This window comes from Talaromyces atroroseus, assembly GCF_001907595.1.
Source record: "Talaromyces atroroseus strain IBT 11181 chromosome Unknown scaffold_5, whole genome shotgun sequence".
NCBI classification, from domain to species: domain Eukaryota; kingdom Fungi; phylum Ascomycota; class Eurotiomycetes; order Eurotiales; family Trichocomaceae; genus Talaromyces; species Talaromyces atroroseus.
The window spans coordinates 243,320-255,743 of NW_017971437.1; the positions used below are offsets into that span (position 1 = coordinate 243,320).

Here is a 12,424-nt window from a genome sequence, read left to right on the forward strand (position 1 = left end):
GCGACGCCCTTAATCCGCGGGCAAGCACACTTGCCCCTTGTGGTTACAGCGGACGACCGGGGACCCGTCAGGGAGATAAGCAACGTTATCTTACTCCGACACTGAAACTTATTTAATGCTTCTGTTCTGTATTCTCACTCAACTGCTGCATACATATAAAAATATATATATATATATATATATATTTTTTATAATGTGCGTCGATTTCAGCTGCTATATATTCTACACACGGCATGCTTACTTTTGCCACTATCCTGGACATTGATGCGCCTAATCCTCATCTTCATCCTCTTCATCGTCGCTGCCGAAGATAGCCTTGAAGACAGCTTCACCAGGTCGTTCGCCTTCCAAAGCTTCATTCCTCTCGGGCTCAACGACAATCGGTTTCTGTTCTGCAGCCGGAGGAGGTATAATTTTGCCAGACGATTCTATATGGGGTTCCAGAGGAAGCTGGGTTACCGTGTCATAAGAGACAGGTCCCAGCAGTGCGCTGGCTGTGGAGCGCGCGGACCCCGTCGAAGATCTCGCTGCGTCAGTGCTCCCTCCGTTCGGAACATCCCCCGGGTCGATATGCACGTGAGCTGGAGGCCGAATGTTGAACCTTTTACAGAGGAGACGAGTTGGGTAAAACGTTAGCGTACTACGAGTCATTGGCCCAAACATACCAATATTGGCCGCCTCCTCTGCTGGATCTGCCGGCTTGGCTGGCGGGCGACGGAGCAGAGGTTCGTTTGTAGAAGAATCCGGCTGGTCGGATGTAACTTGAGGTGCTGAACTAGCAGATGTAAATCGTGAAGCCATGACGCCAGAGACTGGTCTGAAAACCTCAGCGGCCTTGGCAAATTCCTGCATTTCCCTAACCCATTCATCTGTTGTTGATTCCGGCAGGCGATCTGGGAGACATTGTCGGGAGCCTGCTTGCACTTCCAAAAACGTGCGATAACGCGCTCTCTTGTTTTCATCGTCTGAGTAAGGCATCCAACCCCCGACTGCTCTGTTCAAAGCTTGGGCAGCAGCAGCCTTGTCAAGTTTTGGCACCAAATCCCACAAGTTTCTACGCCTCTCGGCGTCTGATGTTTGAAAGCCCTTGGGTGCTTTCTCTCCTAAAGCTGGAGGAAGGTCGGTCCTGCCAGTAGCTCTCACCAGCCTCTCACGGGCTGACGGAGTCATCCAATCAAAAATGGACTTTCCGGGAAGCTGTTCTTCACCAAGAAGCTCGGCCCGAGATTTTGGGTCAAGATTCGATGCCTTGGCAGCATCAGCTGTCGACATATACTTGGACAAATCCCTGTCCTCAGCAGGGGTTTTCGAAGATTTCCAACCTGAAGGTATATCTGGAGGGGCAAACGTCTTCCCTGAAGAGAGAGAAAGGCTGGATATGGCATCTGCAAGGACAAAGCCGTCAAGCGGTAAACGACCGTCATGACACTTGCGGAACCCAGCTAGAGCTGTTCTCTTTGAAATAAAAACCGGCTTGTTATTTACAAGGGGATTTGCTGAGCTTGCCACCGTCTTACTCTCATCTCCGCCTTTCAATTTCTTCTTTTTCTTCTTGTCGCCTCCAATGGTACGGTTATAGGATATCCGGGGACCCATCGAATACGGATCGTCGTCGTCGGACCCAGTATCGTTTAAAATGCCAACCCCCATCCCCCCTCGACGAGGTAATTGGTTCGCCTTTGGCTTTTTCTGTGTCGCCAATCGCCGGCCGAAGAATGTGTCACTACTTTCATCTTCATTATAACTCTCACGGTCCGGACCACTCTCTACTTGTAAGCCTGTGTCGAGACGCGCTTCTCTTGCAAACCCAAGACCGAAATGATCTGTTTTTCGTGTAAAAGCCACCATTGGTGGATTTGAGGGGGCGAATAGATGGGTTTCAGAATGACGTGTATCATCTCCAGTCAAGATATCACCATCACCAAGATTGGCTCTTCGCCGTACTTTTGGACCAATACCCTGCCCTTCTCTCCAGCCCATCTTCTTTAAAAGCTTGGCGCCCATCGTCTCACCCTCATGCCTTAGAAGATCCATGATACCACGCCTGCCTGCGAGCTGCGCCTGCGTAGAGCCAAATCCAGAAAAATTTTCGGATGTCTGTAGTTCCTTGGACTCCTCAGCCTCGCGGATATCTTCTTCATCCATAAAGTCTTCGATCCTTTGCTGTTTCGCATCTTTCGCACGGTTTTGTCTGGATGACACAAAAGTCGATGGTGTCCACCCCTCTTTTGAGCCTACCGTATTGAAATACCTGTGTCACAATCATATTTTAGTCGTTATAGTCCCATATTTTCCAGGTGCCTCGAGCTCACCCGGCGCTGAAGCCCCCAGTAAAGGCGCCGTGCAGTCGCTTCCGCCCTCGCTCATCGGTAACTTCTTGTTTCCACACTGGCACATAGGAGCCATCGTCGCGAGTCCTAGGGTCTAAGGGAGGCAGCGGGGTGCCATAGAAAGCGTACGGAGACTGCTGTGCTTGAAGATCGGCCTCAAAGCTCGAGCGCGATCTTTTGCCAGCCATGGTTGTTGTGAACGAGAGGAACGATGCTCAGGCGCAGAGGTTCCGCGGTAGAGAAGCCATGCGACGAGGACTTAGAGCCTCTATCGTGCTTCCATAGCTCGACGATGGATGTTAAGAACGGAGTCAGTAAGGGTTAAAGCGAGTGGGAGAAGAGCGTCATTGTTGAATTTACTGAATAAAGTCTAATCAGCTGCCCGTCGCACCGCCACAACGAGCCGCGGCAGCGCAGCTTGCAAGGCTATGTGGCGGTGCGTGGCTGGAACTGTGTGGCTAAAACTCCGAGGCTCATCTGGATTGTGACAAATCTATATTAGTATTGGTTCCTAGACATTGCCATTCCCACCTTAGTAAACCGCACTATATCAGAGACCAAGCCTCTGGAGATTCCACTGTAGGAATGGCTAGTTACCTATAGTTAAGGAGAGACGAGTCCATAGATCTATGATTATGCACACAATAGTTAACGCTCAGTGGTAGGCGCTTTGCTCTATCGGGCTAGGCTTCCCGATCTCACCGCCCTCCGCCTTGGCTCGCCTCCTTAACGTTCTTCAAATGCATATGCTCTTCGTGTTGACTGTCCGGCATCTCACACTGGTAGGAGGAGTATGGCTACTGATGCCAATTGAGGGTAGCATGATTGGTATCTCTATCCTGAAGGTCCTTCGTAGCGAGGATAGTCCCTGCAGATCCCTGCAGGCGATGGAAGCAACGAAATCTTGCCGAGTGAGATACTGCCGCATTGGGACGTATCATTATGCAGCCACAGCCCGCTAGTTCAGCGTTAATCGGCCGTTCCAAGGTTTTGCTCCAGCATCCATGGAACGGTAGAATTAGCTTTCTCCAAATGTGACAATCCGCTCGACCTGGGTGAGTTCCGTTTCGATCTATTTTCGATAGGGTATCTTGCTGGTTAGGCCGACATTCATATACATGCTTTGCCTCTTTCGGGTATTGCCGCATCAATCCAGCCTCTTTCTCAGGCACTCACTCTCTCACTCTCTCCCCCCGCGTAATTAGCCTACGTGCGTACATACAACACCACATACTAGGTACTACTGGTTAGTATTCACTACATCGCCGCTCGACCTCCTGCCATCGATCGGTGATAAGCAATTGCCTGCGTCATCTTGTGTTATGCAACCAGCCTAGTCAGCGCGCGCTCGGGCGGAGTGACTTGCAGCCCAAAGGCTAACAGTAAGCGCCGCAGCAGCCCTTCTCCAGCCTCCTACACGTCGCTTTCCAAAGCTTGACTTTCCAGTTCCTGCACCCAGCCACGCTCGCTCTTTCTCTCTGTCCCTCTCAAACACACACACACACACTCTCTCTCTCTCTCTGTCTCTCTCTTCCCTCTCCCAGCAACCAGCACCAGCTTGCTGCTTCGTGGGGCCTCATAAACCCCGCGATCGCTATCAAACTGGTTCTCTCTCTTCCTGACAACACCTCGCACGCATCGCCTCCGCCCTTCCCCTTCCTTTCCGTGTACCGCTCCTGTTTGATGACCAGCACTCCAGCGGAAGAAATCGACGATTCGTAGCAGGCTTGTGCCAGTTTGCACGGTATGTCCAGTGCGGCCTCTGCCTCAGCAAATCCAACTGTGTTTCGCAGCCCTTCCTCTTCCTCCTCCCGCCCTCACGCGCATCGCCCCCCATCATCGGACCTTCCCCACAGGACTCGAAGCACCACCACCAGGCCTCCCCCGTCTTCTTATTCCCAGCATCACTCCTCCTCGCGCTCTCAGTCTTATGACCGCCGACCTCCATCCAACCACGCGGCCTTTGCAAATATAGCCCGTCGGGATTTCGAGGCTGCTAACCTTGCCCGCCCGCCATCGTCTCGCCGAGACTCCTCGCGAGATCGTTCTCAGGAGCGCCCGCCAACCTCCCATCGATCCGACCCAGTTCGTGCCTCTCAACACCACCGTGCCCCCTCTCGAAATAGGCGGGATTCAATCGATATGCCAGGGACCGTGGTTGATGCGAACGCGGCTAACGTCGCTGCGGCGGCACATGCCAACCCAAACCAGCCAAAACGTCGCACCATGATCTCCACCCCAACAGGGCAGTGGGCTCTTGGTAAAACCATTGGCGCTGGGAGTATGGGCAAAGTCAAGATTGCCAAAAACATAGAAACAGGCGAACAGGTAAAATCATCCCTGCCTATCACCCCTGTCTTCTCCATTGACTAACGCCGTAATTCAGGTCGCCGTCAAGGTTGTTCCAAGACAAAACACCGAAGAGCATCGAAGTGGGAGAGATGCTGAACGTGCCGATCGGTCCAAAGAGATTCGTACGGCCCGAGAGGCTGCCATTGTTTCTCTTGTTGACCATCCGTACGTGTGCGGAATGCGCGATGTTGTTCGAACACCTTATCACTGGTATATGCTTTTTGAGTATGTCAACGGTGGTCAAATGCTGGACTATATCATATCCCACGGCAAGTTGAAAGAAAAGCAAGCAAGGAAGTTTGCTCGACAAATCGCCAGCGCCTTGGATTATTGCCATCGCAACAGTATTGTTCATCGGGATTTGAAGATTGAGAACATCTTGATCAGTAAAACCGGTGATATTAAAATCATTGATTTCGGATTAAGCAATTTATTTTCGCCGAGAAGCCACTTGCGTACATTCTGCGGAAGCCTCTACTTTGCTGCTCCTGAATTGCTCCAGGCGCGGCAGTACACAGGCCCTGAAGTAGACGTATGGAGTTTCGGTATCGTACTTTACGTACTTGTCTGCGGCAAGGTCCCGTTTGATGATCAAAGCATGCCACAACTTCATGCCAAGATCAAAAAGGGCGAAGTTGAATATCCCCAGGGTCTGACATCAGGTAAGCCAAGCCCCAACTTATCCGCAAAATTATAGATCGTGTCTAACCATGTCAATTCAGAATGCCGCCATATTATCTCCCGAATGCTAGTCACAGATCCCAAAAAACGGGCCAGCTTGGCCGAGATTATGAACCACCCTTGGATGATCAAAGGGTTTAATGGACCACCGGAAAATTACCTTCCCATACGGGAGCCGCTCCAGTTTCCACTAGACCCTGAGGTAGTGGAGAAAATGACGGGATTCGATTTTGGGCCTCCTGACTTCATTACAGCTCAACTGACCAAAACCCTGGAATCCGAAGATTACCAAATTGCCTCAAAATCTTTCACCCGAGAGCAAGCAACTCCAAACATGAGCGGTGACAGGAAGAGAGGCGGTGTTTTTGACTTTTATAGACGGCGGAACTCAGCAAGCAGGGAGACACTATCAAATTCATCTGTTGAGGCGGTCCAGTTCGGAAGTGATCCTCTTAATGCCTACAGTCCTCTTATATCCGTTTATTTCCTTGTAAAGGAGAAACTCGATCGAGAACGAGCCGCTAAAAACCCAGGAGCTCTTGCTATACCGTCAGACACCGTATTGAAAATGCCTGACTTGCCAGCCCCGGAAATCGCACATACCAACCAATATGACGTCCCAGGAGTGAAAGATACTAGCGCTAGAAGTCGTCCACGCGCAAGAACGCACGGTGATGATGAGCTAGTGGATGGAATCAAGAAACTTCATGTCAGCCAGCCCACTACAACTAACCCAAATCCAACATTTGTGCCCTCGCAGGTTGATTCGCCTGCCAAGAAGGAGAGCACTGCCGCTGGAATTCTGAGACGTTTTAGCACTAGAAGGGTTAGAGACCGAGGCCGCGACTCTGGAGAAAAAGAGAAACTTCCACAAAATGTGCCGAGTTTGAACGTGCAACCTCCTGCCGATTTGGCTTCGCCACTGCATCGTGGCTTCAGTATACGCAGGACTAGACACGCAGAACCGTCCCCGACTACATTGCATGCAAGCGATAGTCAATCACAACAACAGGATCTTTACCGTGCTCCTGGATCAGGAGAACAACAAAATTCGCAATCAAATAAGTTCTTGGAAAGATCTACAAGTGTCAATTCCGCCGACTATCGTTCTCGCAGACTGGCACGGAAGTATGGAGCTGATGGCAACGGATCACACCTCAATGAGCCGCCTCTCACGAGTGGTTCTGACAACCTCGGTGTTAATGAGTTTGATGGGCAGAAGGCTAGTCCAGGAGCGTCCGCTCCGCTACAGGAAAGCAAACTGGCATCTCGAGCACCAGCTGCGCGGGCAAAATCTCTAGGACATGCACGCCGGGAAAGCATTCAAGCCCGTAGGGCACGTCGAGAAGAGGCGAGAGAGGCCACAGTTCCTGAGGATGATGATGACGGCGATTTGTCTAACACCGGAAACGCGCTAGAAAATGCAAATACTGGCGAAGACTTTTCCAAACCCGTCTATCTCAAAGGCTTGTTCAGCGTTTCTACAACCAGTAGCAAGCCTCTTCCTTTTATTCGGGCCGACATTATTCGCGTTCTCCGACAGCTAAATGTCGAGTTTACAGAGATCAAAGGCGGATTTAGTTGTCGCCATGCTCCAAGTATCGATCTTGACCGGGTGATAGATGCGGGACCTCCGAGCCCAGAAAGACAAGGGCAAGTCTCTGGACACAGACATAGAATCAGTTTCGGAGGATTGCGCGCAAACGATGAGGCAAGGGAAGACTCAAGAGCAGCTCACCCGTCGCGATATGCTCGGCGTAACCAGGGACCCCCAGACCGCAGTTTCATTTCCAACTCCGAGGCGTCCGATGAATATGGACCATCTCAAGACAACAACGAGGTTGGCGAGCGTGTAGTTGGTGAAACCACAACACGAGTTCAAAGCGATACAGGGGAAAACCTGGTTCTACGTTTTGAGATTGTGATTGTCAAAGTTCCATTATTTTCTCTGCATGGCATTCAATTCAAGAAGGTATCGGGTGGCATGTGGCAATATCGAGAGATGGCCAAAAGAATCTTAGACGCTCTAAGACTTTGATTGTCTGCATATGATTCTATGATTTGCATGTCTCATCTTTTTTATGTTTCATTTTTCATTTTCCCATTTTTCCTTTTTCCTTTTTACTTTCCTCCCCTTTTGATGCCCCTTTAATGAACTATTTGACTGTACTGAATGCTTAATATATTTTCGGTTACAATCTTTCTTCTTACATGGCCCTTACTTTTGCCGTCCCTTTTATTTACTTATTATATGTTCTAATGTACAATATAGAATCCTGTTTGAGTTGTTGACCGCTACCAGCATTTTCCACCCAACGTTTTCGTTGTGCGAGTTGAGCATCAGCTATCAGCTGAATTCAATGGGGTTGTAAATTTTCATCATTTCCCCATACATTTATATTCTATTATGCCGTGTTTATTTATTTACAGGCACTGTTACATTTGATTGAACTGCATTCATATCCACCCATATGCTTGAAATTATAAACGTGCTGTAGGTAGGTCGATCAATCAATCAAACCAAAAATTGCAGAAGCAGGGTCAGCTATATATTAAGCAGTATCGTATAGATAATGGTAGTATAATAACCATCTGTATCGTTATATAAAAACCAACGAGCCAAAGGACCCTAGTAATTGGCAGGGGTTGATGTCATGTGACATTCATGGATGTTGACAGGCGCGGTCAGCGAATCATATGGAGGGATGACGATGAGCATTGAACAACTAAAAAAAAGCTGGGGTGACAAAGAAGTGAAAGCATTTAACCATTTATAACAGACTATATTTAGTTTTTCATGTGTATGTTGATACTGAAAAGTACAAAAACCGAACGGCTCTAGAATTTAAATCCATAATAATTGTACTAAGACAAATCAAAGTTTAGCCCGTCACCTGTGTTAATGTTACTAATCTGCCAACTGGCTTGGTTCCAACGCGTATAATTTGGTAAATATAAGCAATCAAACTATGGCAGTGTAAAGATATAAAATATCAATAATACTATCAAAAATCTTAACTTTTTAAAAAAGAAATAAAATTTTAAAGACTATATTTTATTAATTAATATTATTATTATATAACTTCCTGCTAAAAAAATCAAGTTTACAAGTCCTAGATGAGAATAAATTAAGGAGGGAACCATTATATTCCATTTCACGTGACTTACCCCAGCCAATCAGGGCCCAGAAATAAAATAATGCCCATTTTCTAGGGGGGCACTTGCGCTTTGCTCCCTACTTACCTTCCCCCACGCGCGCTGGAGCTCACTCAACAGGACTAAAAGAGACAACCTCCGATTTCTGTTATTCCGTGAATAGCTGTCTGTCTATACAGATGGCGTCTATAAATTCATGGAATAATAATAATGCCCAATTTCCTCAAAGAATGTTTGTCGATTTAACGCGAGACGATGAAGACGAGGATGAAGATGAAGTGATTGAGGTAAGCACAAAAACAAAGCAACCTGCCCTGCCACCGCCCAGCAAAACCTTTATAAAGACATCTTTCCCTGAAAAAAGTATATTTATTTTTATGGGAATATATTCTTGAAGAATCAGCGGATTTTTCTCTATATATTTTGATATTTTTAAGTGTAAAATTTATTATTCTTGCTATTATTTGGTGCTGCCTCAGTGGTCCCTGGCTCCTTATAGTGCACTCTGTTCATGATTCATCTGATATCACTTCACCCACCCTTCCTTCACCTTCCACTCTACAACAAGGATGATTATTATGAAGTCGAGTTGACACCCATCTAGGCACAAGCGCTTTTGAAGAAATTTACCAATTCTAAAACTTCGATTGGTGAATCAAGATCTCTCAAGAGGAAGCTGAATGGGGCAACACCATCTGTCGATATCAAGAGCAATGGCGTGGACAATACCAACACCAACACCCATACTCATGGCCAGCCTGTTAAGCCATGGCCCTCAATCACTGCTGCTGCTTCCCCGCTATTGAAGGTCAAGGCAGAATCTAGATCTGGCACGCCAGCTTACTCCTCTTCCCCCTTCACCCAGTCATTGCCTCGAAATCCAGTGCAAGCCCAACTTTCGTTCCCCAAGATTACACCTCAGTTTGATTCTACTTATGTCTCTTCAGTCAGCGAGTCTGAGAGATCGATTTCTAGAGATCAGTCGATCAAACGCCAAACACGCTCCCCCTCAACTTTCAGTTCCTCCAATCGTCCGTCTAATGTGATGGTGGTTGTACCACCACCACCCACAGCAGCGTCCCCAAATGGCCTCCTTAAACACAAAGCTGCACAGAAAATTAATAGACTGCCTTCGGTATCGTCAGAGAGCGCTGAAGAATCGGATCCTGATGAGCCCAAGGGAACCAAGTCCAAATACTACCCGCTGCAGATGTACGCTATACAGGCAGAGAAAGGGCGCTATCCTCAGGCAAGGTCAACGCGGAGGGAGGCTATCACGCTACCAATTCGCCCTCGTAGTCATCCCAAGGTCTTGAAGAGCCAGGGCAAAGCACGCCACTCTCACAAAATGTATCTTCGAGCCCTTCTAGAAAAGAAACTTCGCTTGATCCAAGGACCTCCCGTAACGATGGCTGCAGACTGGGATGGGACGGGCAGTTTGGCATCCAACTTTGAGTTCACAAACTCCTACAAACTCGCGCAGGGCGTTACGCGTGTCCCCGAAGAATTCAATGGTGGCTGCCCCTGTGGACTCCAATGTGACCCGCAAAAATGCAAGTGTCTATCGAAAGAAGAGGACTCCGAGGAACTCATGGTACCTTATGAATATCGGAATGGGAAATTGGTCCTAAAAGAGAGTTTCATCCACAAGAAGACCATGATCTACGAATGCTCGTCCCACTGCAGCTGCACCAAAACCTGCTGGAACCGCCTGGTGCAACACGGCAGAAGCATCAGACTAGAAATCTTCCATACTGGCAGTCGTGGGTTTGGCCTACGCTCCCCAGACTACATTCATCGTGGCCAGTTTATCGACACATATCTGGGCGAGGTCATCACATCCGCCGAAGCAGAGCTGCGAGAAGATGCATCCAGCTCGCAGACTAACCCTTCCTACCTCTTCTCACTGGATTGGTTCCCCGCGTCGACAAATGATGACGACGACGACAATGATGCAGATGATGATGACCAGCAAGACTACTACGTCGTAGACGGACAACGATTCGGCGGACCCTCTCGATTCATGAACCACTCATGCAATCCGAACTGCAAGATCTTCCCTGTCTCGACTCACCACGGGGACGAGCGCATCTACGACCTCGCATTCTTTGCCCTTCGCGATATCCCACCGGGCATTGAGTTTACATTCGATTACAACCCGCATTTGACCGGCGAGATCAGTCACGACCCTAGTGCTGTCAAGTGTCTGTGCGGTGAAGCCCAGTGTCGCGGTCAGTTATGGCCAAATCAACGCAAGAGTTCAAATATTTGATTGTTGGCTTGTTGGCTAGTCCGAAATGTGTCTACGATGGATAAATGGTACATGATGGCATAGAAAGGTGTATTATTATGTTATTTCAGGTAGATATTTTCTTTCTTTTCTTTTTTTTTTCTTTTTTTCTTTCTTTTCTTTTTTTTTCTTTTTTTCTTTTTTTTATTTCTCTTGCACAAAGGCGAATCATCAGATGGGATTAGATAGTACATGAGCGCATATCTTTTTTCCTTCTCTGAACTGGTATGGTTCATATTCAGCGCATTTTATCGATTGAATGATACCCTTCACTCGTTTTTATACTCTTATCTCTTTATTTTTCAAAAATATAAAGCTTCTGTTTGAAATTGAATGGTGCCTGGGTAAGTAGTCCCAGATATTATAATTTTGACCAAGGTTGATGATGAATATGGAGGTTTATGTCTGAAAAACATAATCCAGACTTGTCGTTGATTAAAATTAAATCTATCCTTTCCTTTTGGACCTGCATCATAAGACAGCAAAGCTCAAAATAAAAAAGAGAGAGGAAGGAAACAAATCTAGTACAAAAGCAACCACAAGGTCCTCCCGGAAGTTGGATCCAGCTCATGGCTCGAGCCAGCAAATAAAGTAGGGGAAAAGAAAACGATAAGAGAAAGGGAAAGCAAAAGACCATAAAACACACTTGCCGAGTGATATCATAAATAATTTCAAGCAATCAATCAATGAACGATTTGAGGAGGGAGAAAAAGAAAATAAATAACCAAACGCCGCCCAGCAAAGCTACTCCCATAAATAAACGCCATTGACTTTAGAAAGGAACAAAGCGTGGGTTGCCCCGTAGTCCCAAATGCTGACCTTGATGTAATGGATGAACGAATATGGACGATATGTAGGAATAAAAGAGCATAGAAGAAAATATGTTCCGAGCCACATGCAATGTTGTTGTGACCATGGCCAGTTGATTGACCTGAAGAAAAGGAGAAAGGATAAATTTTGTATCAAGTTGCCGATAATTATTAGGTGGTCGTTTAACGTTGAAATCATGCGTTGCCCTCCATAACTTCGACAATACCCCCCATCACGTATCGAGGTTGTTGCGAGCCTCCACGGATGGAGCTCTGAGTCGACAGGGCGAAAGAACTCCGTTGGCTAGCGATATCTGTTAAAACACTGGTGTTTAAATCCATGGCTATGGGAATAGGATCGACGGGACGTGGCTCCATCATGCTGAGGCCCAATCGTTCGACTGAATCCTCATCACAGCGCGAACGCTCCTCGCTCAAAGCCAGATCGACAGCGGAAGGGCGTCGGCGGAGGAAGAAAGGGGAGGAGCGACGGAAGGAGAACGGAATGATGCTAGCATAGCTATAGGGGCTTCGACTGCGATCCCGGCTGCTGGGCTCGGTGGTGTGGGAGCCGGAAAACCGATGCTTGCGCAGGGGCCAGCCGGAGGTGGGCGATGACGCAGGGCTGCCACTGGCTGAACTGAGGGCACTGGTGGACAGAGAATCGCTCTCGCGGCGGTAATGTGCGTTGTCCATAAATGCGGTGCGTAGGGATAAGCTGATGTCGGCCATGGGGGAAGGTTCCAGAGCCTTTGAATGCGGACTCGCGGTACGCTTTGGTTGCATTGCTGATGAGGGATGGAGCC

The 12,424-nt window shown here is 48.0% G+C and overlaps 4 protein-coding genes across 4 annotated transcripts; 2 read left to right on the forward strand and 2 right to left on the reverse strand.

The window, feature by feature from the left end:
- Positions 1 to 270: 270 nt before the first annotated feature.
- Positions 271 to 2,518, reverse strand: UA08_04542 (hypothetical protein; the record flags this gene model as incomplete). Its single annotated transcript, XM_020267354.1, has 2 exons — positions 271 to 2,251; positions 2,313 to 2,518. 2 exons carry the CDS (start codon positions 2,516 to 2,518, stop codon positions 271 to 273), a joined length of 2,187 nt encoding a protein of 728 aa, XP_020120068.1.
- Positions 2,519 to 4,076: 1,558 nt separating this feature from the next.
- On the forward strand, positions 4,077 to 7,401 carry UA08_04543 (hypothetical protein; the record flags this gene model as incomplete). The annotated part of the gene is made up of 3 exons (XM_020267355.1): positions 4,077 to 4,658; positions 4,717 to 5,344; positions 5,405 to 7,401. 3 exons carry the CDS (start codon positions 4,077 to 4,079, stop codon positions 7,399 to 7,401), a joined length of 3,207 nt encoding a protein of 1,068 aa, XP_020120018.1.
- Positions 7,402 to 8,749: 1,348 nt separating this feature from the next.
- On the forward strand, positions 8,750 to 10,791 carry UA08_04544 (hypothetical protein; the record flags this gene model as incomplete). Its single annotated transcript, XM_020267356.1, has 2 exons — positions 8,750 to 8,806; positions 9,124 to 10,791. 2 exons carry the CDS (start codon positions 8,750 to 8,752, stop codon positions 10,789 to 10,791), a joined length of 1,725 nt encoding a protein of 574 aa, XP_020120017.1.
- Positions 10,792 to 11,813: 1,022 nt separating this feature from the next.
- On the reverse strand, positions 11,814 to 12,404 carry UA08_04545 (hypothetical protein; the record flags this gene model as incomplete). The annotated part of the gene is made up of 1 exon (XM_020267357.1): positions 11,814 to 12,404. One exon carries the CDS (start codon positions 12,402 to 12,404, stop codon positions 11,814 to 11,816), a length of 591 nt encoding a protein of 196 aa, XP_020120067.1.
- Between the last annotated feature and the right edge of the window lie 20 nt (positions 12,405 to 12,424).